The sequence below is a fragment of the Protopterus annectens genome, chromosome 1.part2, assembly GCF_019279795.1.
Source record: "Protopterus annectens isolate FY-2018-M chromosome 1.part2, PAN1.0, whole genome shotgun sequence".
Taxonomy (NCBI): Eukaryota; Metazoa; Chordata; order Ceratodontiformes; family Protopteridae; genus Protopterus; species Protopterus annectens.
Genome location: NC_056727.1, coordinates 940,836,238 through 940,863,895, shown reverse-complemented (window position 1 = coordinate 940,863,895; position 27,658 = coordinate 940,836,238). Strand labels below are relative to the sequence as shown.

At 36.0% G+C, this 27,658-nt stretch overlaps 1 protein-coding gene across 1 annotated transcript in view; it reads left to right on the top strand.

The window, feature by feature from the left end:
* Window positions 1–27,658, top strand: part of TOGARAM2 (TOG array regulator of axonemal microtubules 2) — a 1,500,446-nt gene that overhangs the window by 1,174,607 nt on the left and 298,181 nt on the right. The window contains exon 12 of the mRNA XM_044059883.1: window positions 12,498–12,603. Coding sequence (XP_043915818.1) covers window positions 12,498–12,603 — 106 coding nt within the window. The remainder of the gene's footprint in view (window positions 1–12,497; window positions 12,604–27,658) is intronic.

Below are 27,658 nucleotides of genomic sequence, written 5' to 3'. Positions count from 1 at the left end.
AAGCATTACAACCTGAGCAGTAGCTTAAGGATATGGAAAAGAAACAGAGAAGGAGTTAGGAGAGGCTTAGGATCTTGCAGTCTGTGAGGGAGTGAAATGCAACAGAAGAGGAGGATGAGGCTAGTGTGGAAGAAGAGGAAGAGCTGAGCATTAGGCTGGCTTTATGCAGGAGCAGAGCCATGTATTTTTGAGATGATTTTTTAAAGAGGTTTTGAAATGGGTTAGGCCAGACATAGACCTGGTAGCTAGAGATAGTGAATTCCAAAGTAAGAGACAGAGTATGAATACAGAGAGTGACCTGGTTTTCTTGTGGGTTTTGAGATAGCTAAGAGACTTTTGTCTTCTGATCATAGGGATCAATTTGGTATGTAAGGTGTGACTAGACTAGCTAGTGCAGGGCAGGCAGTAGGCTTGAAAATAAGGCTATGCAAGGTGGATAGCTGAATAAAGGCAAGTTGGTTGAGGAGTTCAAGCCAGTTTAATTCTAGGAGTGGTTTATAGCAGTGTGTGTGATATTTAGAGTGTGTGGCAAACTTTGCAACTTTGTTGTAGCACTGTTCCATCTTGCTTAGGGTAGAAGTTTGTACTTTAGTTAGGATAGAGGCACCATAAAGAAGGGAGAGAAGTAAAAATGTTTTTGCAAGGATAGTTTTGGTTGCTGCAGTAAAAAAATGTTTATTTCTATATAAAAGTCCCAGTTTTTGATGAGTTTTCCTTATATTTTGCTGTATATGGGGTGGGGTCGAATTAAAGTTTATTGTCAATGAAGTTTGGTTTCCTGCACTATTTCTACGACAGTGTTGTCAGATACAAGGATGTTAAAATGATCAGTGACAGGGGAGGTGTTTTGGGGATGAAAGAATACTGGTTTTGTCTTCTTTGGATTAAGAAAGATTTGGGCATTTCTTAGCCAGGATTTGACTTCAGTAAAAGACTGTTGAGTTTCTGAAAGTAGTTCTGGTAGTGATTGAGCAGTACAGGTTATGGTGGGATCATCAGCATATTGAATGAGGGTCCCAGGGTGAGAGGCAGTGTGAAGGTTGTTTGTGAAAATGAAAAGTTTGTGAAAGTGAAAATTTAAATATGTATATATATCTATATCTATCTATATATATAATATATATTATATATATATATATATATATATATATATATATATATATGTATATATATAGTTCCACTTGAAACCATCGAATGTTCAGAACATCGAAGTTCTGATCATCGAGAACAGAATATCGATGTTCAGAACATCGAAGGTTCAAAGTGAACCACAGAAAAAGAAATAAACATTCAAAAACTATTTTATGCCTATTTTTATGATTTTATGCTGTGCCCCCATACACCCCTACTTTAATATTCCAACTCCGAGATCGCACTACAGTGGGGTAAGGGAAATCTCCCATTTACCTCTATATGTGGTAGTGCTAAATGGGAGAGTTCCCGTATCCTACCTGCAATGCCAACACTCAGATGGCACACACACAACATGCAGGGCACTTTGCTGCCCTGCATATACACCCAAGTTCTGAACATTCAATGGTTTCAAGTGGAACTATATATATATATATATATATATATATATATATATATATATATATATATATATACATCTTTACATTAACAGAAAAAAATATGTCCATGAGCTGTCCAAATTTACAACAAGCTTCTGGTCCGCTAATATGAATTTGTCACAACCTCCAAATGAACCTGTTTCCCACCCAGAGCATCCTACCATACAGTTTTTGGTAGAACTTCCCTCTCTGTGCAGTTAGAGACATTCTTCCTTCCTGAGAATCCCTCACCAAACAGGAGGACCCACCTCTGATTGATTCACATCAGCAGTCTCCACTCAAACTTTGGACGTCTTGTACATGAGACAATAAATCTCCCAACTAAGACTCTGGCAAATCAGCAATGGTTTAGAAAAGCCCTCCTTTGGTAAAGCATAGTCAGAAAGGTTTAACTATCAAAATGTTGAAAGTCACAATTTTTTTGAATCACTTAAGCAACTCATTAGGTTGAATTTCGCAATGTTGTGTTGACAAAATTCAACCTAAAATGACTAAAGTGATGTTCGACATTCAAACATGTTCAAAACCTCCAACATTAATTAAAACTGTAGCCCGCGATGTACTGTACTTCTACACTAAAACAATATGTTAATTTAGTTTTTTTTAAATGACAGCAGTATAAAACTACTTTACATGTTTTCATTTATATTTTTGCAGGGAGCAAGCACCCCTGCATCCCCCACACCCCCTGCACCTTAAATATACCAACTCCAAGATTGCAGTACAGTAAAGACAAGGGCAAACATCCAGATATGCACTGTACTGCATTCTCCAATCAAAACATCGACATTTAAAATGTGATTACACAACACCGAATCCGCTCTTGGCTTTCAGTTTAGTTTATTCAGAGCATGTTGGTTCGCGATTTGTTCCATTCGATCAAATGATTCCGCATATGTGGAATCCAATTGTCATTCCATATTTTGATAGCAAATCATCAGAAACGTATCCACTTTAAATATCATTACACTTCACCATTAAACTCATTCTGTCTGCCCTCTCTCCCCTTTCTGACAATAAGGATGTATATGTTTGGCATGTTTATTACTTCTTTACCCTTACCCATCACATAATTTCTTTTCTGATGTCTTTCTTTCCAGCAGTATAGTCACATTGCATTGTTTCATTCCGAAGTCATGCGGTATGTACACTTCTAACATTCGTTAGATTAATTTTCCCTTTAATCAGATTATTCTTTACCCTTCACATGCCTGCCCCCTCTCTCATTAACTCATTACCATCACTTCCCTAGTTAAATTTTATAGATTTTGCCCTTCTTCTGTTCCTTTGGTTCATATTTACATTTAACAAGCTTGTATGAATTAACATTGATTACCATTCGCTATTCACATAACATACAAAAAATTCAAATAAATGAAAAGAAAATATTCCTATTTGGTGTCAGCAGATCTGAATAGTCATCATTGCTTCTTATTAGAAAAAAGTACATGGCCTTCAATTACTTGCAGAGACACTTTTCTGGTAGATACTCATATATAAAATTGTAACATTTTGTAACTGCCTTCTTCAAATAATGGACTAAAGTTACTCTCTTAGGAACAGCTAGGAAGATGTGCTCACACTTGCACAACCAAAATTTTACCTTCTCATTGGAGTAAAAGCTTTCTTAAGGATAACACTGCAACGTGAAGCCAACCAGTGATGTAAAAAACATGAAACAGTACAGACATTCAAATAAGTCTTAAGTGGTATCCACTGAATACAGTCTGATTTCTTCACACTGGCTAATTAGTGCACAAAGTTTTAAACTTTGTACTGTACACCGAGCTATAGAAATGTACTTATAAATCCACTGAATGGAACATCTGTCCTGTAAGTGTATATTGTAAAATAATAAATACCAGTGACCATTGTTTATGATACTATCTACTAATGATTAAGATTTACTACTTGTTTATTATTTACCTCTAAATTTATATAATGTTATGTTGTACTATGTCATACCTTCTTTTTAATCTATGACTATACTTTGTACCCATGTGGTGACTGAAAAGGGTAATTAGAGCAGCTCACTTACCTGGTTATCAAACTGAAATAAATCATATACATAAAGAAACCCTTTGAGGCCTACAGATGACAAATAAATCTCCATGAATTTCCTTCCCTTGCTGTCAAGACTTCTGTTTCTCTTCTATATTAGTCTTTTTATTTTCTGTTCAATTTCATTTTCATTCCATTTTTTAAAGTTTCATATATTTTCCTATATTCCTATTGTTTTCACTTCCCTTTCTCTATTCTACATTAATTCTTCATTACCGCACCTCATTTTTAGCAGATGTTGCATACCCACAGCTGCTAAGTACTCATCTCTTAACCTCATGACCAAGATCACTACAATATATTTTATCCTGTCACATGATATAATACCTCTGTTTGCTTTACCACACTTAAAGTAACCTTTTGAGGGGGCACATAAAAAGTACTGCCCTTATCATATCCACTAAAGAAAACATTTTGTAAATATCTAATAGGATCATTCATAAGCTACAATTTGTCTTTAACCCTCACTCTTCTTCCTCTACCTTAGATTCATCAGCAAGTGGTTGTATGCCTTCTACAGCTATGCAACATGTATTCAGTTAAACCATTATCTAATTTAAACTGATTCCTTCATTTATGTTTAATAACACTGCTGTTGTAAAAATGGTACCTCATAAAGAAATTCCAGCAAAACCACAGAACTTCCTTCTTGGCAATACTTTCAAAATAGTTCCAACAACTGGAATAGCCTAAAACTAATATCACTTGAGTCCGCACTAGTCACACAAATAACTGTGTAACAATTTTTACTTAACCTGAAAGTCTAGTATAACAATGTACTAGTCTTCATTGCAAAACATCTGTCAGGAAAACTTTGCAAGCCATTTCTGTATTGTAATCTTACTGTACTGAAAGTTGGTGATACTGGCATCTCCTCTGTTTGAGTTGTCCGCTCATTCTCATCCATCTTTATGTGTACCTGTATCATTTTTCTTTCCTTTATAGTTCACCAGATGACTAACATTCCATCCAGAGTTTGAAACTGCATACACCTGCAACAATTCCACTGCTCCATACTCTGTGTTATCCACATGGTCCCAGCTATCCTTATCCACCTCTCTACTTTATTCTCCTCATCCAGCACTGTTACAACCTGTAGGTTTGGAGTTTCATCACCATCTCCAAACCTCAATGCATCTTCTTCTGATTCAGCAGGATTACTCTCTGCAATTATCTTACCATCAGCATTCTGATCCTTTGCAATATCATCTGAATAATTCAGTCTGGTGCAGAAATCCAAAGCACATCCTGTATTGTTCAATTTTTTGCATTCTTCAACCATCTCCCAAACTCCACCTGCTGCAGTGTTATCATCTCCATTCTGCAAATCACGACAGTTCTTCACTTGGTTCTTAGTCTCCTTTACCATAGGTTGAGGTGCCCCTCTGGAATTGAGGTTTTTCCCCTAGTCGGTATAAATATTTCCCTTGTTAAAGGGCCATAATAGCTTCAGTGACAACCATATACCTAGTAAGACAAAAATAAAATAAATAAATATATTACAGATAAAAACTACTATCATTGGATTTGTATAGCAGTTAACACAGAGGACTAAAACTCTGATTTCCACTTTCATTTGTCTACTGTATGATTTTGAGCAACTCACTTAACCAGTCAGTACTCTAGGGCAATTAAGAATTTGGGCCAGGCTCCCTAATGGTATCCTAGACTGCATGCATAGTAACTACCTATGTATTACAGTTCTGCAATTATTCTTCATAGCTTGGAACCAAGAAATTAATTTAGATCTTTGCAGTTTTTGCTGTTTCATTATTTGTCTTTGTCAGCTTTAATACTCTAGTGTTACAAGAAGGCAGTAAGGTAGGCCTTAGACTCAGGTGTTTTTTGTAATGGTGACCAGAGTGCATGCAACTGCTTCAATGAAATTATTTTCTTAGAAGTGTGTGTGTGTCTGTATGTGTGTGTGTGTGTGTGTGTGTGTGTGTGTGTGTGTGTGTGTGTGTGTGTGTGTGTGTGTGTGCGCGCATGTTTTTTTTGGACAGTGACCCAGTATAGCCCTAACTACACAGGGAGGTTACTAGGTTCATCCACACAAGTCAGAATTGCAGATCAAGGCCACTGCTATTGTCTCACTTTCCTATAAAGTTCAGGTCAAGTTCATTAAGATGTTTGAACCCAAGCACTGTCACAACTGCGGTGGTGGTGCTGCGGTAACATTGTCACCTCACAGTTAGATGTTGTCCATTCGAATCTCAGTTAGAGCATCTTCTGTGTGGCGACATGCGTGAATGGGCGTTCCTTTATTGAAGGTTGTGCATTAGGCCCGGCAAGCCAGCATGTAAAAATCTACTGCCAATCATTAGCGGACTGGAGTTCCGCTGTGGCGACCCCTAACCGGGAAATGCCGAAAGACACAACAACAACTGTTAATGGCAATCAGACACTGGAAGATGAAATCAAAATTAAGAGCTAAGGCAAAACAACTAATTGTCAAAAGAGTAAGTGATGCCATGTGCCAAATTAAACAGATGAGTTTTTAGAGCGTGTGTGTGTGTGCGTGTGTGTGTGTGTGTGTGTGTGTGTGTGTGTGTGTGTGTGTGTGTGTGTGTGTGTGTTTGTGTATGTTGCACAACTACTGTGAAAGGGTAGTCAGTCACCATGTAAAGCAAAAGGCATCTCCACATGCAAGCTGACAGTGGCATTCAACCAAATGTATAAGTCCTCTTCACAGTTCACTAAACACCTTGGTTACTAAAAGATTTATGTGGCACCCCAAAATTTGTAATTAGAAAAGGCGCCTCTCTTAAAAATCTAATTGAACACCCTGTCATTAGAATGCCTCACTACACAGACAATAGATAGGAACATTTAAGTGTCCATATTGTAACTATTGCAAGTATATTTTAGAGGACAGTTAAGTCTTATTCAATAATATGTTGGTGGAACCCAAGTTGAGATGTAATTGCAAAATGAAGCATTTAGTTTACTTAGCTGAATTCCAGCAGTGCCAGTGTTTTTATATTGGTAAAATATCTAGGCGTTTAAAAGAGAATTTTTGAGCACAAGTATATTATAAAAAGAGAGGATGTAGACAGTGCATTAGCTAAGCATAATAGGGAGTTTCCTGGGCATAATTTTCTTTTTTATTGGGATAGAAAAATTGGAAAATAATCCCAAGGGTGGCCCTGGGGATTTATGGCTGGAATACCGGGAGTTGTGCTGGCAGCTTGCTACTGATGCCACTCAGCTGCCTGATTTAAATGCTAATCTATCAATTAATTGTATTTTAAAACTCAAATCCATTATATTTTTATACAAAGTTTGATTTTATTTTTTCTTTATTTATTTATAACTAGACTCCCACAATTCCTAGCCTCCTATGATCATGATTTTGTGTTGTCTCACTAATTTTTAGTGAGCTTACCCTTCCTTAGGATTTTTTTCTCATGTAAATATGTATATACTGTGGAATGATCAAACACCGTCATATAGTATCACAACCTAGGTGATAAAGAGCACCATAAATCCATCCTTGTATACAGATCTTCTATACTCTAGCTATTGATCTCTAGTGTTTTCTTTCTTAGGTTTTTGTGTGACCTTAGTATCTATTAATATAAACTACTAGCTGTATCTAGTTTAGTCTTAGATTTCATTTTCTTTCCCTAATAGAATACATAATATAAAATCCTAGGTTTGTAATATGTTATAAAGATTTGTAATACACCATTTCCAATGCAAATATATTAGTCTTGCTCATCTATTCTTAGCTAAATTTTTTCTTTCCCTACTGAAATATAAAATATATAATCTTAGGCTTGTACTATATTTTTTAAAACTTCTTATGTAACAAATTCTACTGTTAATGTCTTTGTCTTGACCCTTTATGTTGTTGTAATTTGTGGAGCTTTTCTCCCCGGGCCTCCACTGAAAATGGACATATTTCCAGCTGGACTAGCCCGGTCAACAAATGTAAAATAAAAAAAAAAAAATTCAGTATTGCTTTAGTTTGAAATGAACAGTGACCTGTGTTGGCAATTTATTGCATTTAACTATGTTGTTTATTTTCTCCATGGTGAGGGAACAGGAAGTTTCAATCTACAGGAAGTCTCATTCTAGAGGAAGTTTCATTCTATGGGTTACTTTGAACAGGGCGGTTGTTTTAAAATGTTTTAAATTGCCTTGAATTTTTAATAATTTTGTTCATTCAGACAAAGTCTCTGATACCAAGGTATGAAAGCACTAAATAAAATTAATTCTTTACTACTGAAATGTGGTGTAATTTCACATGATGACATTTCACTGAATCTTCAGGATTTTTCCTTCACATCACATTTCAAAGAAAGCAATTTTCCAGTAGACAATCTTTAACCATCTAAATTTTACTGGAAAAAAAAAAGACTGCTTTGGTTATAGTCTTGTTGAAGATGTGATATCTTTGCTCTTTAATATCTTATCCATATGTGCTATAGCTTTCCTCCTAAGAAACAAGTGTCTTTTAACTTCATGGCTGTACTCACCATCTGCAGAGAGCTTTGAGCCCAGGAAAATAAAATCTCTGACTGCTTTTACTTCTTTCCCATCTATTTACAGTGATTTAATAGCACTGGATGACATAATGTTAAATTTTTACTGCTGAGTAGCAAATCAGCTTTTGTGCTTTTTACATTTTCCTTTACCAAAAGGGTCTTCAAAGTTTCCTCACTTTCAGTCATCTGAGTGCATCTGTCTGCATCAGAGCCATAGTTAGGGTTGTGCAAAGGGGACAGGTGCCCGGAATGCATGCTGTTATGGGACACAATTGGCAGTTACAGATGGGGAGCAAGTGGAATCCCAGCATTCATTTAAGAAGCATAGGTGGTGTTCTTAGCAACTGTAGCATGGCATTTGCATGCTTTTTTATTATTATTTTGGGTTGGGGTGACATTTTTGTGGACTGCCCAGATAACAAATTACCTAGTTACACCTCTGATCTGCATATCTGAGGTCAATATTTCTTACAGCAGTTTTGTTTCCAGCATCTGATTTGTCTATCCTAGGATTTCTCTTGATACATTCAGCTTATAAAGTAAATAGGGCAACCATATAGGGCAATGTCATACTCCTTTTCTAATCATGAACAATCACTTATTCCATTTTCGGTTTTAACTGCTATTTCTTGGTCTGGATTAGATTTCTCAGGAGACTAATATGGTGACCTGGTATATCCATCTCTCTAAGAACATACCACAACCTGATATGGTCCACATGATCAAAGGCTTTAGAGTAGTCAACAAAAATGAAAGTGTGGATGTTTTTCATGTATCCCCTCACATATTCTGTTATACAGAGGATGTTGGCAATTGATCATTATCGTTTCTCCCTGTTCTGTAACCAACGTGTACCTCTGAAAGTACTCAGTCTGTATATTACTGGAGTCTAGTTTGTAGAATCTTAAGTATTACCTTATTATCCTGAGAAGTAAGTGTAGTTGTAGGATAATAAGAGCACTCTACTAGCACTGCTCCTTTTTTGGGACTGCAATGTAAACTGACTTTTTCCATTCTAGTAGCCAGTGTTGTGTTTTTTTTAAAATTGATGCCAAATTATGAGAAAAACTGTAACAATATCATTTTATAGCATTTTAAACAATTAAGCTGGAATTCCATTACTTCCTGCAGCCTTTTATTAACAAAGCTTTCTAGAGCCCATAACTTTACTCTAAAGGATGTCTATCTCTACAGCAGAGAACATCCGATGTTAATTATTAGTCATGTTAGAGTCTTGTTTATGCAGGTCTGTATATTCCTGCTACTTTTTTATGTTCTGATTATGTATATTTTTACATAGGATTTTTCCCTGAGGTTCACCAGTCTTCTTGAAAAGGCTATTGCCTTTCCCATTCTGTTATCTTCATTCACTTCTTTGCATTGTTCATTTATATATGCCTCCGTACCCCTTCTTGGTGTACTTGGGATCTCTGCATTCAGTTTAATGTATTTTCTCTGTTTATTTCCATTGCCTTTTGCTCTTGCTCTAGCCACGTCTAACCTCCCACAGACAGCTGTTCTAACTTCTTAGACTTCTTTCTATTCTATTTGGAATGTTTTTTGTTGCCAGCTCCTGGATAATATCCTAAACATCTAACCATTGCTCTTCAGGCACTCTGTCCACTAGATCAAATTCCTTAAATCTGTTCTTCATGTCAGCTGCATTGTCATCACATGACAGTTGTTGAGCTCATATCTAACTGGCCCCTTGGTCTTTTTCTGATTTCTGTAATTTCATTCCAGACTTTGCAATGAGAAGCTGATGGTCTGAGACCCAGTCTGTAGGTCTTGTTTGTGCTGTCCATGTAGAGTTCTTCCATCTCTGACTACAATAATAAGTCTGGTTTTAATACTGACCACCTGGTGATGTCCTTCTATAACACTACCTCTTAAGGTGTTGAAAAAGAGTGTCTGCTATGACCAGCCAATTATTTTGGCAGAATTCCACCAGTCAATGTCTAACTTCATTTTGTACCCTAATGCCAAACTGGCCCATTATACCACTTGTTTTTTGGACTGTCCAATCACCTGTTGTTGTTATTATATCCAGAGGTAGCTGCAGATTCTCATAAAACATGCTGACTCCCTCCTCTTCAGCATCTGCAATTGCAGAATAAACATTTATCATTGCAGTATTATAAGGTTTGGCTTGGAGTCTAAATGAGACTGCTCAATCATTTTTGGATTGTAATGAGTACTAAATTGGTCACCCTTTTGTTGACTGTAAGGTATCTCTAGTAATTCTGCAAGACTGTTGTGCACAATAAAAGATCTGATTTTAGATGATGTAAAATCACCCATTCCAGTGCATTTTAATTCACTAATCCTCACGAAATAACTGTTTATTCTTTTCATCTCATTTTTAACCATATCACATTTGTCTCGATTCATAGTTCTTGCATTCCAAGTTCAGGTAGTATATAATTCTTTGCAACGTCAGTCTTTCATCTCCAAGCAGATAGCACCCTTTAATCCATGATGTTTTGTAACTTCTATCATTACTCATACTTTTCCTCTGGTCTTCCCCAGTAATATGTTGAGCACCTTCATCCTCTTGTGCTGTTTTGATATATCTGTGATTGCTTTGCCCATGGGATTTTTTATGGTTGTGAATTATCCTTATTTTCTCCAATGGACCATATTCATTCTGCAATGCCTGCATTAATTGGCCAGTCCTGGCTGGCCCTATGCAGTATAACCCATAGCTTTATTGAGATACACAAGTTCCTTCAATGTGAGAAGGGGGACTTGACTGAACAGAGGCCTTCAGATACTTAAGCTTTTGACTGGGCCCCTTGCTGTCCTTTAAAATCTGCTTTCAGTGCTGTTTACTATGACTTCAACAGTAAATTAGTGCCTCCTGCAAAATAAGTATATTTTAGGGCCTGAAGCCAGATGAGGTATTAGATAGGGCATCTTCCTCAGTCACCCTGAATATTACTTCACCTCATTATTTCTGTCTTCACTTCAAAATCTGAACAAACTGCAGGATAAGCAAGCCAAGCACATCATTCTTACCTCTGTTCAGAAACGAAGATGCTCTTATCAGGGGGTTCTAAAGGTTGCTGGTGTTGAAAAGACAACATGCTGATAGTAGACTGTGTACTGTATTATTTATGCTGATTACAGCTTCTGCCTCCTGTCTGACTTTGAACACATTTCATATTGACTCCCATGTCCTTTTCCTCAAATGAATAATCAGAAGTAGATTCACATTCTTGACCAATTCTGTAGCAAACAGTTATCAGTCATTATGTATTTCCACCTCTTTCTATTTCTGTAATGCCCTCCTAGCTTGTGTTAGCAGTACCTTGACTCACTTTGCTTCATGGGCTCCTGTTACTCACCTCATTGAAAAGAGCAACTTTAACATATTGTGCAGAACTAACCATTCCCATCTCCTCCTAAATGTATCCTTTATATAGCACTCAAGATTATTTCCTCCGGTTACAAAAGTTACTACTCTGTCTTACACAAAGTGCATTCTACATTATCAAAATCCATTCTATTTTATCATGTAGTACTTACCCTGTTTTTACAAATGTTCCTTAATTATCACTGATGTTTTATTATATTTTTCCAAAGTATTGTTTGCTGTTTTATGTACCAGCTGATGAGTCTTGTTTCCCTGGGGTGAACAAATAAATAAAATAAAATAAAACCACCTATATTCCTAACACAATAACATTACTTGATCATTCTTTGTGGGCTAACATCAGTGAGTATTCCATATTCAAGTTCCACTCACAATGATGGGAGTGCAGCATTCTACACTAAAGTATATTGTGTCTTATTCCAAACTATATAAACTGTGCATATGTGCCTTGCTTACTTGGGTAGGATGACATTACCTAATAATGTTGGGATACATGCATTTCATTGTGGTACATTGCTACAATATTGGTCTACTCACATTTTATGTATACTTGATTGTTGCATATTGCATAGTTGAGGACTAGCAACAAGGAGTGCCCCAATCCCCCTATGAGGGTAGTAATGCATCTGCGCTGGAGTATGGTTTGTTTGGCACTGTATGTATTGTACATAGACAAGATACTAGCATCTGATAGTAACCTAGTATAATGAAGGTACAGTTATGTGAAGTATTTCTAGAACCCTGATGTGCTTATCTTTGTAAATTGCAATCCTCATGCATATTACTGTCTTGTGTCTGTAAATCACTTCTGGCCTCATCCATGACTGAAAAGATCCCTCAATAAATTTCAGATAAATAAGTTACTCACAAGTGATGACAGTACCGATGTAAGGACTACAACGTATGTAACTAGAAATGTGGCATAGCATTGGGGTAAGCAGTCAGTATTGTACAATCCTGTTTCCATAATAATGGTCAGTGTGGTTTCCTTTGCTTTAGGGAGATCAAAAAGAAAGGTCTCTTTGGTGTCCAGCGTCTGGCATCCTGCCACCCAGAGTTTCTCCTCACCAGAATTCATGATGTTACTTTGGCTGTCACACGAGAGGTATGAGATGTTGATGTTACTTGTATCATCCTTTTTTCTAATGCTTATCTGCAAAGACAGTGGTAAATCTCTTACTTCCCTTACTTTGCTGTTGTATCCACAGAAAATAGGACTTATAGTCAAGGGTACCGATAGGCAATTGCCATATATACCACAGTGAACACTTTTTTACAATAATTTATTTTGTACAATGAGATGTTCCACAATTTAATGAAAAAGCCTTGCCAACTTTACCATGGTTTTATTTTGTTATAATATATAGTTTGTTAAATGGATCTTTTTTTTCAGAATGGCTAGTTTGCTATTTTTTTCTGCTTAAGCTGGCATTTCAGGAGGGTTTTTTTTTCAGTACTGAAAACCTATAGTGTCCGTAAACATGCAGTGTCCTATGTGTGTGTGTGTGTGTGTGTGTGTGTGTGTGTGTGTGTGTGTGTGTGTGTGTATGTATCTCTGTGTGAGCTACCTTAGGAAAGTTGGGGTACAAGCTGGTGAACAATTACAAACATTTTGGCTACTTTCTGGCTGTTAGTGCTAACATTACAATCATAACACTGTCCTTCAAAACACACAACAGGTATCTTTATTGTATATTACCCGTTGCTTTATTTATTTAGTTACGGACATTTGATTATCTGGAAGCATACCTCTTAACCTGTTAGTGCAATAAATCTGGACAAAGCCCAACAAAATGGGGGTAGAAAGGCCCAAAAATAGGGACACATTTTTAAATATTGCTCTTATAAACTTAGAATGTAGCTAGAGTAACAGGGTTTTTTTTTAACATACCGTTTCTGAAGGATTTGAAGTCTGAAACTCAAATGTATGTCATTATTTAGTCACTTCAGTCCTCAGAACATTGCAGTGATTTGCCAGAAAGCTGCAAATTTTATTAGGAACAAACCAAAAATATGAACCAAAAATCTGGAAATTCTGCGAAAATCTGGACAATTGAGAGGTGTGCCTGGAAGATCTGCCTGGGTAGGAGCCCATTTTCAGCTGAGACCCAGGGAGAAAAGCTTCAAAGTATTACAAAGTCTTTTAAGAACAATAATTTACAGTGTTTAAAAATAATACAAAAAACAACTGCAGTTTAAATAATTAAACCAAATTAGAGACAGTATGAAACATTGGTTAAGAATAGATACACTTTATATGACAATGATTTAATAGTTAAAGAAATTTTAACTAGTTTATAGAGAAAATAAAGGTAAGTTAGTATAATACAAACAGGAACTGCAGTGCAAAGAGAGAGAAACGTATGCTGATGGTACATTTAGAGAAAAAGCCAGGGGAGAGAAACTGATAGACGTAAGGAAGTGAGTGAAGAAAGGAGAGTAAGGAGATGTAAGGTATAAACAGGTATTTGTTCACATTTAAAATAATAGTTTTATTTTACAGGTGACCTAAATTATTAGTCATACAAAATGCTTCTATTAACTTGTCTAATAATTCAGTAAACATTTAAAACAGCTCTTACACTATAAATAGCACAATTTCCTAACACACAGGAGTGCAAAAATGTGAAGTGTTATACAGCTACCATGATGTAATAACAGGGCTAATCAGGGAGGGTGGTGAAAATACTGCATCTACATGTATGCTGTGAAGCAGGGATAAGCCTCAGTGAGGTTACTCAAAAAACAACAGAAGCAAAGTAAGACCGAGCTTATCAGACCTGAATTAGTGAGGCAGGCAGAAATGTGTCACAACAGAAGTGCAACAACTCAGCTCCAGGTACTACTACTTGTATTCTACCATTTTAGTTCAAAATGATATGACCATTAAACAGGTTCTAAAACTGCTAGGAGATGTTCTGGGAGCTGACAGTCCCAATGCTGATAGGTTCTACCCATGGTTCATTAGTAATCTCTGCATCTCTCATATCTGCAGACAGCTGAGCTGTGTACTCAGCTTTTCTGTAACCAGAGGCAGACCTCCTTACTACTGAATAGAGGCTGCAGTGAGTGTAAGGTTCATGGAGCTCATCTGCATGCTAATAGAGGATGAGCCCCCTCCTGCCTTCTTTTGCTAATTACTTAGAAAGCTGGTCCATGAACAGATGCATGAGAATTTAAACAAATGGGACCTACTTACTAGCTGTCAGCATGGACTGGTAAATGGAAGATGTGCACATTGACGTCTGTCTTGCTGCTGACTGACACCTCCCCTTTGGGATATATGGAAAAGAACTCCATACCCCTCAACTGTTCCTGATTTTCAGGGACTTCTCTGATTTTGACTCAAATTTTAGTTCTGTCCCTCTTAATTCCTCCTAAATGTGCTGATGTTTGGAAAATATATGCTGAATTATATTTAATAAATAGTGACAATAATTAGAGTTATAGTCTTCTTTTACTTCAGAAACTGTATATCAAACCACATTTTGTTGTTCTGTCACTGTCTCAAGTTAATAGAACTAATACTGAAAAGTGTCCCTGACTGGTTGAGAGCTATGTACTTAACTACTGACATTGTATGGCTATTTCTTAAACACTAGGCATAGTAGCTAATGTTTTTCTTCTATTTACTCTGGCCAGTCTATGATCTACCACACACCCAGTAAAGTGGCTTATTGATTTCCTTATCTTTCAGACTGAAAACTGAAAACACTTTTTTCTGCGCCTTCACTGCCCTTAATTAGCGCACCCTCATTGCTTGGCCCATTTTTCTTTTCAGTTTATATTAATTACGTTGAATAGACCTGACTTGTGTGTGCTGTGCAAATGATTTGGTGGTGTAACAGGCCTCATCACTTAAGATATACATTAAAGTGTAGGCTCCTGAAGGATCAAGTCAAACTTAAAGACAAATTTAAGGATTTAGTAAACATGAAAAAAAAAATCTGTCATGACTGGTATTCAAGCTGGTCTTAAAAAGGTTTCCGCTGAGTGGGCCATAAGAGAGGGTAATGGAAGACTTTGACACCTACCCAGAGTTTAAATGCCTTTGTGTCTGCACATTTCTTACCATGGAAATATGGATGAATATGACCATACCTCTCAACTGTCCAGATTTTTGACTCTTATTTTTGTTTTATCCCTCATAGAATTAACATACAGAAAATGTATGCTAATGCAAATCCTGTTAGTATATCAATGTTCAATGTCTGTAAGAGCAATATTTAAAAACTGTCCCTATTTTTGGGTCTTTGTATTCTAATTCCTTTCTCCTATACTTGTTATTAATTTCTTCTTTTATTATTTAATGGAAAATTCTCATTCTGGAGAAATATGTCACAGTACACATAGTTAGTTCCTTTATCTCTGACTTTTGCAATCTCTTCCTCCCATACACCCCCAATTTGCCAAGGCAGCTCTCTAAACTAGTATCTTCTATATGCATCCACTTCTTAAGAATTGATTGTGTGTGCTGCATAGCCTTTTCTGAGACATTAACTTGCTGTGTTTCATTTCGTACTTTACCACTTAACTCTCAACAGAAATAGCATCTTTTTAACTATTGCTAAGGCTCTTGCAGTTTTCCTTAATTGCCTCAGTATCATATATTTCTTCTTATTTAAATTTATTTCTTTAATATTCCAAGTTATTTGGTTTTCAAGCATATAAGTTACTTTAGTATCTCCTGCTATGCTATCTTTGACAGTAATATTCCATGGTTTCCTATCGCCCATTATACTGATTTAGACAACAGTCTTCCATGCTGCAGGAAGCAGTCAGTGTAGAACAGGCACCATTTTTTACATTTTGTTGAACCTAATGTTGAAATATTTTCACTGAAACTCAAAAAGGGGAAGGGATAAGTAGCTAGTAAGACTGTAGCTAAGACAGTTGAAGGAAAAGTCCAATTTCAGTTGTGACAGATCATTTGCTTGGAAAATTGCTTGGAGGCTGATTTTGCCAAGCACATGAGAACTAATAAAGCTATAAAGAGTGAAAAGCTGAGAATAGTCCACTGGACTCTGGATGCAAGAAGAGATGAACTAAACTAGAAATAACCAACAGAGAGATTTAATGAACAATGATTTGGGTAGCTAGTAATCTATTCATGGGCTGTAGATGGAGCACCATACTTGGGCTGCTATCTAAGCAATGCATGACCAGCTGAGTCAAAGAGTTTAGGTTCTTGAATATTGTCCCACTAATGTTGCAATAATCTATGTTCTTATATATGGATTTAGTACAAGTTAGTGACACTAGGCCATTTTGTTTATGTGGCCAGATCTGAAGATGTGGTACTCATTTCAGAGCAGCATAGTGAATTCAATGTAATGTCTTAATGTTTTCTTGGCTATTTTGTTTACATTTGTACAGAGTTGCTAAAGGACAACGTTGCTGATATTCATTAAAGATGTCTGACATACAAAGTGAGAGCACAGTGATTATTTTACATAGCTGAGGAAAGTAGGTCTTTTCTAGGAATGGAATGAAAATGTACATTATTAACAGGACAGCAGTAAAGATACTGCAAGACTGTTAAAATTTTTTGTCCCCGCACCTGCTTACCATGTGGCTGATTGCCTCAACCCTGCCTATTCATTTCTCAATGGGCCAAGAGCTAGTCATGGTGAGACTGTCAATGAGGCAGTCATCGGGGGATATTTACAATGCACCCTAACCTTCCCTGTATGCCCCCATAAGTACTTCAGAGATGAGCATGGAGTTGGTGTGACATGCAACTCTTTAAGAAGGCTTCCACCCTTGTAAGATGACTTTAGGTAGGTTTGCCTCCACCCTTGTAAGATGACTTTAGGTAGGTTTCCATTTTCTCTGGGGATACATTAGCGTAATATGCTCTCCGAGACATGTTGCCCATCTCTACAGCCAAAGAAGATGTGAGCAGGCAAAGCCTGCTCATTTTTTCCCCATCCCTCCCTGGTCAATTTCTCCACCATTGTGTCCCCTATTCAAACCCAGGTCAGCTCAGCTGGCTTGTATTCAGGGCTGCAACCCTGTAATCCATAGAAATAGTTGGCAATGTTGGAATGACTAATCCAGGATACAGTTCATCTGAATTAGTTTTGTTAAGGGAAAGGTCCCGCTTGAAAGAAGGATTAACGATCTTTATGGAAATGTTCTGTACCCAGGAACCTCTGAATCTTGGAATATAATGTGCGGATAAGAGAATGTGTTGACCACCTTGAAAGGAAGTATGGACAGTGTACATTAATTTTGATAAGCAAAGGGTTTACTGAATTCTTTAGCTATATTTGAACTTTGTAAAGGTTTCTGCTAGTCAAGAAGGTTATTTCCATTTAGAAATTGATAGGGTACTGGGGTTAAGATGCCTTGTTGTTATGGAAAGTAGTCGGTTTTGCTTCTAAACTGGATCAGAGCAAGGGAATATGAAATTAATTTCTTAGTGTTAACAGAGGAAACTTTTAAGGTTTGTATGGATATCAGTCAGGAAAAAAGTTAAGTACTAAGTTGAAAAGGAAAAACTGGAAGGTTTGACAAGTAATATGAAAGTCATAAAAGAGAGAGTATCTGCACAGTTTACGGAGGTGGATGAAATCCAAGCTGAAAGGAAGATTAAAGACACATAAGATTGTGAAAAAGGAGGCAAAAAATGATGATAAGAAAAAAAAAAAACAATATATAAAACATGCGTAACAGTTAAAACTGACACTCCCACAAGAGCAAATGCCTCTCTGCTGTCTTGAAAATAAGTAGTAATAAATCCAAAAATGATAGCCAGCGAGAGACAACCATTAGGCACGTAGTAATAATCCAGTCTTTATCATAAAAAATATAAATCTTTTATTATGTGCACAGGTTAGCACTTTCACCAGAGGCTTCTTCAGACCTTAAAAACTTCCCTCCAAACAAACTATTACTTACATACTTATCATGTGATCATACTTCAATTAATCAATTTACTTACTCAGCAAACCCAACCTTTCCATCAGTTTAAAGTCACATTAGCATATATACAAAAATGTTAATATATTTTAAAAACTTATTGGATTTTTCTAAAATGACTTGGAAGAGGTTAGACACTCTATATGATGTAAAACCCTACTAAAAATATTAAAACCTCATTTATGCGGTTAAAAGTTTTAGAACGTAAAATGTTTAACATATTCAGATACATTCACAACTTCACCTATTGGTTCCCATATCCTTTTGAAAGGTGAACTGCAGATCACACCAGCTTCATACATATAGTCATTCTGTTGTATAATAACAATGCTATCAGTGTATCGATTGTAAACGAAAATGCATGTAATGCTCCGTGCCTGATGAACATTGCCCAAAACTCTCAATATTTATCATATCAACCTATCATGATGTCAGCTCCCTATAAAATACAATATTTCATCAAAATTGTAATGACCCTGCTTATCGGCATAACTGCCAATGAAACCCACTAATGTAACTGTGAGTGCGGACCATCATTAGTATATGCTGACTTTAAACACATTCGCATGGATTTAAGGGTAGATACATATATTGTATCATTGAAAAAATGTATTTATGTAAACTTTCAAGATTAACATCTTAAATCATTTTAAAAAAATCTAAGAAGTTTTTAAAATATATTAACATTTTTGTATATATGCTAATGTGACTTTAAACTGATGGAAAGGTTGGGTTTGCTGAGTAAGTAAATTGATTAATTGAAGTATGATCACATGATGAGTATATAAGTAATTGTTTGTTTGGAGGGAAGTTTTTAAGGTCTGAAGAAGCCTCTGGTGAAAGCGCTAACCTGTGCACATAATAAAATGTTTATCTTTTTTATGATAAAGACTGGATTATTACTACGTGCTTACTGGCTGTCTCTCGATGGCTATCGTTTTTGAATATATAAAACATAAGTGGCAACAGATACTCAAGACAATACAAAACAAAGAATTGTGGAAAATTATTACATATAGTAGTAGCAGAAGAATTCAGAAAGAAGATTAGCAAATAAGCAGTAAAAATTAGTTGGAATATTATAGAACCAAATTAAATCAGAACAAATGTGTGATGATGAAGCAGCTGAGGAAGATTGTAAGAGCTTGGGGGCTGCTTGAGGTTAAAAAGATGATAGCTCTGATTAAATTAAAAAAGAGAGAAAGTACCCTGACTTGACAGAATATGGAGTGTGATATAGAAAAATCACAGAGAAATTGGCAGAATTTCTAACCTTTTATTTCAGGAACGTTTTTGGAAATAATAAATTTCTAGAGACCTGTGAAGGTAGTACAGATAATACCACTGCATAAAAAATGGAAAAGGAATGATCCTAATATTTATCACCCTATAATGTTCTTAGATATGTCATAAAATATATTTTCATCAATAATATTGACAAGAACTAAAGATAAAATCAATAGTAGAACTTTTCAAAATTAGAATTTTCTTGCATAGAGAATAAATCCAAAACTAATTTGTGGTTTTGTCTTACATTATTTACTATAAAGTTATGTATAATTACATACAAAGGTTATTCACTATTCTTTAGATACAGAAGCAGTATTTGATAACCTTAACTCATAACAGCCAAGTGTGTCACCAGGCGTTTCTGCAGTTACCTTCTACTGACACCACCAGGCATCACATATTGCTTTTTCATATTTGCATTAATAATTCCAAAACTATGCTACATAAAAGGTATCAGAAGGTTTTATCGTAAAGCATAAATCATTGCAAGCAATTGTATTGATAGTTGACCTCTGTCTAATGCAGCTAAAGAGTTATTGAATATTATTTGTATACTGTTAATTTGTATTGCAGTAATTTTCATATTTTTCTAAATATCTCAACATTTAGGTAACATAGACAGAACTGTATAGCCTCATATGAAAGCTCATGGCTGTATGAAGAAAATCCTGCTGGCAGTATGTGTCTTACTTGAATGGTTACAGGGATAGCATAAGCTGTTTATACAACATTACAAAATTAATATTCACTGCCTTTATTTTGTCTTATAAAATCCAGTTTAAAGCACAAAACGGAATGAATTCCACTAATGTAAAGATTAATTTATACTAAATAGTTTGCCATTTACAATTTTCTAATAGCACTTATGATTCCAGAAATATGAATATTTGTTTGAAATATAAGATGATAACATTTAAAGGCTCAACCCACACCCACTGAGAGATAAAAGTACACACTTAAAAGAGCTGTACTGGAGGGAATGAGTTAACAGGCAACACTGGGGTAGATTATGATAAAAAGAAGAGTGTCTAAAGATTTGGTAAAAGTAATTCATAGGAACAATACAAGGCAAGTGGCACCAGTGACAGTAAGAAGCCTAGCCATATACACCTTTAAATAGACACACTTAAAATTTCTTGCTACCCTTTATAACTACTTATTGCCGCTCATCTCCCAAATGAAGTAGGACCATACATGATAACCCTGGTGTAAATTTATGTCTACCCATTCAATCATCAGGACTAGATTTAAAGGCAGACAGAGTACTACTTTGCTTGACCTGTAATGGTAACTTATTCTATAGGTTGGGAATACATTGCATTAAGAACCTATCCCTCCAGTGAGTCTTTTTATGTGTAAATTTGTGTATGTTTAGGTCCTAAGTATGAGTGTTTATAAAGCCACTGATTTTGCAAACAAATAGGAGGTCAAATAACATTGGGAACTTCCTGGCTTAAACATGAGATAAAAAGTAGCAGGTAGGCTACTGAGTATAAAGAGAGTTGTGTTAATCTATCAGGATAGTTGAAGGATTTAAGAACTTTAATTTTATTGTTTTTTTTTGGTGGGGGGGGGGGCTTAAAAATCATTAGTAACTTTCCAGATGAGTGATATGTTTGGATTTGTACATATCAAAAGGGGCATTGTATTTGATGATTGGTCTGATAAGGAAAAAGTACAGTGTTAAGATGACTTATTTAGATCTTGAAGATATTCTCTTGGAAATTAATTGGGTCAGAAAGAAGTATTTCCTGACTATGGGGGAAACATGATGATTGAATAAGAAAGATTGTTGTTCCCATACATACCCAGGTTTTTATGACTATACCTGTTTGAGAAGGAGTACCACTTATAATAAATGAGATGAGAACAGCTTTTTTGCAAAATGCTACTGTTCTGCACTTTTTTTGCAGTTACTTGAGACCATTTTCAGTACACCAGGAATGTAAGTATTTCAGACATTTTTGGAGCAATTTAGTATCAATGGACTTATGGATAGCAATGTCCAGCTTGCAGTCATCAGCAAACTTGGTCAACCACACTTCAGGAATATTGGCTTAGATGTCTACAAATTAAATGCCAGTCAGAAAGGGATACAGCACTGATCCCTGTGATATCCCACTAGTTACAATTTTACATTCAGAAAGGTACAATCTACTCTCAGTACTTGCAAACTCTTAGAGGTTTATATTAATTTTTTTCTGATTTTTCAATAATGTTAGTAAGGAGATCTTGACAAAGTCAAGATAAGCAGAGTGCAGAGAGTAAGTTTACTAGGTTCAGGTGATAGGACCTGCTTTTCATAAAACCAAATTGAGTCTGGTGTAGATCCGTTAAGTTGCCTATGTCTAAATAAATGAGTTCTGCTATGATACATTCCATAGCTTTGCATATAGGGCTGGTGAGGCTGATGGGACTGTAATTACCTAGGTCTGCAGAGGGGACACCCTTGTTTACAGAGGTCACACTAGCTATTCTCCAGGCATCAGATTCTCCAAGTGAGCCTTTCCAAAAGTTGATGTCAAAACCATGGAATAAAAATAAAACTACCAAGAAATGTATAATGTATCCTTCTGCAAGCAAGATGTATTTTGTAGTAATCACATTGACAACACCCCTAAAAACTGATACAGTAGTTAGTGACCTGGGAACCTATATAGACAGTGAACTGTCCTTTGATCACCACATATCCACTATTATAAGAATGTTTTTTCACTGCACAGCTTATTAGTAAGGGTATGGCATCCAGGTCCAAGGATGAGATCATACCACTGTATTCTGCACTCATCAGGCTGATCATTGAGTATAATGCTCCCATCGTATGTACCTGACTAAACATTTGGTGCAACTTGAACACCCATAACACTTTCTTACTACAAAAATGATGGGCCTAAATCATGCAGGTTGTTTTAAAGTCATGTCCCTTTTCTCAGTGTCATACAAGTTATTGAGAGCAATCTCTGTCTCATGTACAGAGCCACAACATACCTTCTCCTGTCAGAGCTACTACAAATGTACAAGTCCAATCAGACTGTAAACACTTGCTCAAGAGATTTCAATCTGTCTTGCAACATAAATTGAATATGTTGGAGATAGATACATATCACAGAGAATATCACTTCTTTGGGATCATCTTCCTATCCACATAAAGTACTTCTCTTACACTATTCAAATGTAATCTGGACAAATGGATGGGTAACCACAAATTCACCTGGTTTTAGTACCCTTTTCCCTCATGTATAGGAACAACATATACATGCTCTGTTCATCTCTGTGTTATTTGTACTTAAAATATAAAAAGCTAAACACCTATATGGGTATGTATAGCTCGGCTTCTAAAGATTGTCATGGATTAACAACCTAGTAAGTACCTATGAACCTGTGAGTTAGGGACAAACTGTGTGTACAGGTTGAGGATGACCAGTTTAATTAGAGACTCAGATAGTGCATATTTGGTACCAGTGAGAATGCAGCCTGGTATGTTATCTGATCACAAAGGCACACTGTTTTTAGCCTTTAACAGGGATTCTAAGACTTGTTCCAAGACAATAGCAGAAGAAACTAAAATTTAATTGATAGTAGGTGCAACAATGGGGGTAGGCAGCGTAAAGCTGGCACTAAATTCATCTGCTAATATTTCAGCTGTATCCTTGGAACTGAAATGTGTGATATTATGGATGAGCTCTGTGCATTGTTTTTTAACACCTTTATTAAATTATAACTAAAGACATAGGTACACATACATTAATAGAAATGAAAACAAACCACATTAGCATTTTCTTCATTTACATACATTGTACATTACATATGTTTTCTTCCTGTATGACAACTCTGTCATTCAGTCCGACATTACATAAATTCTTCAGTTCCAGCCTTTGCTTCAAGCTCACTCCTTCTGCTGTGCATTATTCTGGATGTATTGTTCCCACAAATTCCATTTATTTCTATGTAATTTGCATATTTCCTTTTCTAAAGATCCCACTTATAGTTCTTTTATCTCTTTTACAATATTCAGTACTTCAGATACAGTTATTTTAGATTTTGATTGTTGAACATTATTCCTTAATTTTCTGACAAAACTGAAGAAAGATTTGCAATTTTCTTTGGTATCTGTATTGTATAGAAGCCTTTACAACTGGAAAATGAGAAAGGCAATGCTGCAAATTAGACTCAAGGCTAGTGTATGTATATATATATATTATTATCATTAGCATTGAGTCTTTCTTTTCCAATTTTCTACATGAGGTTAAGGTGTCACATCAACTGTCACCACATCTCTCAGTTCAGTGCTACTCTCCTACCTTCTTCAACATTCATACCTGACTGTTATAGGTTTTCTCTCATACAATCCATCCGTCTCTTGGCAGGATATCCTCATTTTCTCCTGCTTTCTTTCCCTCTCTCCCAAATCTTCTTAAAAACAGTCTTCTGCTTTCCCGCACATGTGACTGAACCACCATAATATATTCGGCTTGACCTTTTCTGCAATTGGGGCTACTCTGACGTCTGCACTGATGTCCTCATTTCTTTGTCTATCCCACAGTAGGCATCCTACCTATTCATCTGTGGCACTTCATCTCCATGGCCTCTAGCTTTTTCAGCTGCTCTGCCTTCACTGCCCAAGTTTGTGTGCCATACAGAAACACTGGATGCACCTCTATGTCATGCATGTTACTTTTCAGATTCTTTGGCATTTTTCTGTAATACAGTATTTCCAGCACTCTGTGCCAGTTGGTTGCAGCACCATTGATTCTAGCTTTGACCTCCAGTGTAAGATGTCCCTTGTCCTTAACCACCCCTTCTTGATTCTTTAAGCTGTTAACCTGTTTCATTATTTTCCCATTTTCTCATTTATTCAGCTCTTTCTGATTTTCCCATTTGCTGCCATGCCATCTGTCTTGTCTCCACTAAGTTTAATCTCTTGTACCTTCAGTTTTGCATTTCATTCCCCTACCATTTGCTGATGTTTATGTTCAGAATTTGCTTGTAGCATCACATCATCTGCATAAAACAGCTTTAGCGATCTGTCCCCTCTGGTCTGTTTGCTAATGTAGTCCATCACCAATATGAACATTTGTTCTGTTGTTATTTGAAATTATTTTTTGAAGCCATGAGAATTAGAATTATGGGTCTCACATTATCAATAATGACACCTGTAATGTGGCTAACTAGTAAGTTATATGTATACCCATTAATTCAAGAAGCAAAAAACATTTCCACAACCAGAAGATAACAGCATTGCTATCAAAGCTTTTCAAAAAATCTTAAGTCTGAAGACTTTACTACTGCTTTATACAGGGTCAGTATCTCTCTATTTTTTATGTTTCCTGTTCCTGTGAGCATATCCAGGTATCATTGTCTAATAGCTTCTTGAATGATATTGTATATCTGCTAAGTCTGGTTTAAAAATTGAGAAGTATGGAATCATGTCAATGAATTGTATAACAGCTGATTTATCTTGATGCTGTTGTGTGTTAACTGTAGCATCAACCTTAACTGAATCTGGATTTAGGACTTCCAATGTCATATCATAAGCCATTTATTTAAAATTGGTCATATAGACTTAATATTTGCATCAGTTTAATTTCATGGCTTTCTGCCTTAGTCTTTGAGTAACTTAGTAAGCCTAAATTCGTGATCCTGCATTCTTAGCTGTTATGAAAAAAATCATCTATTATATTAGCTACAACTTCCAAGCTTTCATCTGTTTCAACTACAACTCTTTGGGATACTTCCAGGACTGTAGATATACCAAGAGGTAACCCAAGCTTGGAGCTACCTTCATACAATTTAATTTGCCAAAACTCTTGATTATCATCTAGCCCTAAACATAATTTAGCATTAGACATTGTTATAAAAAAACTTTACAGCTGTTTAAAGCAGACAGTGTTCAGTTTGTGATCCAACTGTTTTATTTATTGCATTTGTTTACCAGGAAAGTCCACTGGGCTTAAAAGAGCCCATTTTCATTGGAGGACCAGGGAGAAAAACTCCAACAAGAACATAGATACAGAAAAAAACTTGAGGAGTTGGTCTTATTCTAATCTTGACATGCTAAATGACTTAACCATGAAAATGATCCACTGATTTGGTTCAACATGCTTATCAAATTATAATGGAGCCTTTCATAAACTGCAATTCCTGCTTAGCTATGCTTATAAAAAATATAGGAACTTGTCTTGGTACACACATAACTGGTATTGCAGCGAGTGAAATCTTAATGTGCTATTATTGTAGTAAAAAAAAACCTAGTCCAGTAAAAAGAACAGTAAGTATGTCATAAAGCTTTATAAATTGCAGTAGTTTGATTCCTCTTCTTCATAACTCTCATTGAGGAACTCGGAACTATTTTCTTATTATTACATTTGCTAATGCTATCAGGGCCTTTTGCATTTCTGGAATGTTCTGGGAACTGTCTTGAAGAAATACTGGAGGTAACATTGGCTCAACCGACATTTGTGCAGTTTTATTTAGCTGCTTTTCATTAACTTACAACAACATCAGAAGCACTGAGTTTATATCAGAAACATTTGTGCTGCTTCCTGCATGACTGTGCATATTATTCTGCATTTTTACATGCTGTTCATTGAGTATGTTTTTGACAAAACTGGAACTATTGTAAGTTTTTAATTGTTCTCATGTATTGTTGAAAACTACTCAAATTAAAGTGAAATTACATTTTATTTATTTATTTATTTTATATTTTTTTACATTTCTTTACCGGAATAATCCAGCTGGACATGTGTTCTTTTTCAGTGGAGGCCCGGGGAGATAAGCTCCAAGTCATAAAATTACACAGTAAAATGAAAAGTATAATGTATTAACAAAAGAGAGAAGTAATTCATATTAACAAAGACAAGACAGCAGTGTTAGACATAGCTACTATAAATATAAATATATAACATCAAATAGAACTTATAGTAATAAAAATAACAAGGAGAATAAAACATTGTTAGACATTGCAACTATAGATATAACGCCAAGTTGATCATATAGTTATATACAAAGTATTAATGGATATGAGGAAATATCTGACTTGGCAGTTGATAAATGTACATAATTATCAATAATGTGTGATGAGCATTCAGCTGTTAGCTATAAGATTTGGTTATAAATCCATTAAGCAAGGTTAGAAGTAGTGATGGAAGAACAGAGTGGTATGTGAAATGGCCTATCCTGGGGGGCTACAGAGGAAGAGTCAGGAATTTGCAAGGTGCGTTTTTAGGAGTGTTTTAAATTGTTTAGATGAGGGAATGGTCACTATTGAGTTTGGTAGGGCATTTCAGAGCCTAGACGTGTAGTTGGAAAAAAGTGATTCTCTTAATGAGTTTTTTGCTTTTGTAACCTGTAGTGGAAGTTTATTGTTAGAGTGGACAGATCTTAACGCTGAGTAAGGCTGAATGAGGTCTTTGAGGGCTGGGGTCTTATTTGGTTGGAAGAGAAGATTATGGACTAAGGTTAATTGATCAAGATGTAGTAATGTAGTATGAGCCAATTGAGCTGCTTGAGGGATAAGCAATGATATGACTTGTAGGATGTGTTGGTGGCAAATTTAGAGATTTTATTATAACAAATTTCCAGTTTAGCAAGGTTAGTTTTACGGAGGTTGGATAGCACTGGGGATGCATAAAGGAGTGTTGAAAGCAAGTGGGTTCTCTTTTTTATGTACTTTTTTGATGGTTTAATCAATATGTATGTCAAATTTTAGGTTATTGTCGATTATGACCCCTAACAGTTTGGTATGGTTAGTTGGAGTAATCAAGGTTTTGTTTTTGGAGTAAATGTGGAAGCTTGGGGAGGGCGAGGTAGTCCTAGTGGGACAGAAAAGGAGGAGATTAGTTTTATTGTGATTTAATATAAGCTGTGAGTTGGTTAGCCAGGTTTCTACAGACAGGAAGGAGTCTTGGGTTATGGTTTGAAGGATGTTGAGGGAGGAGACTGAACAG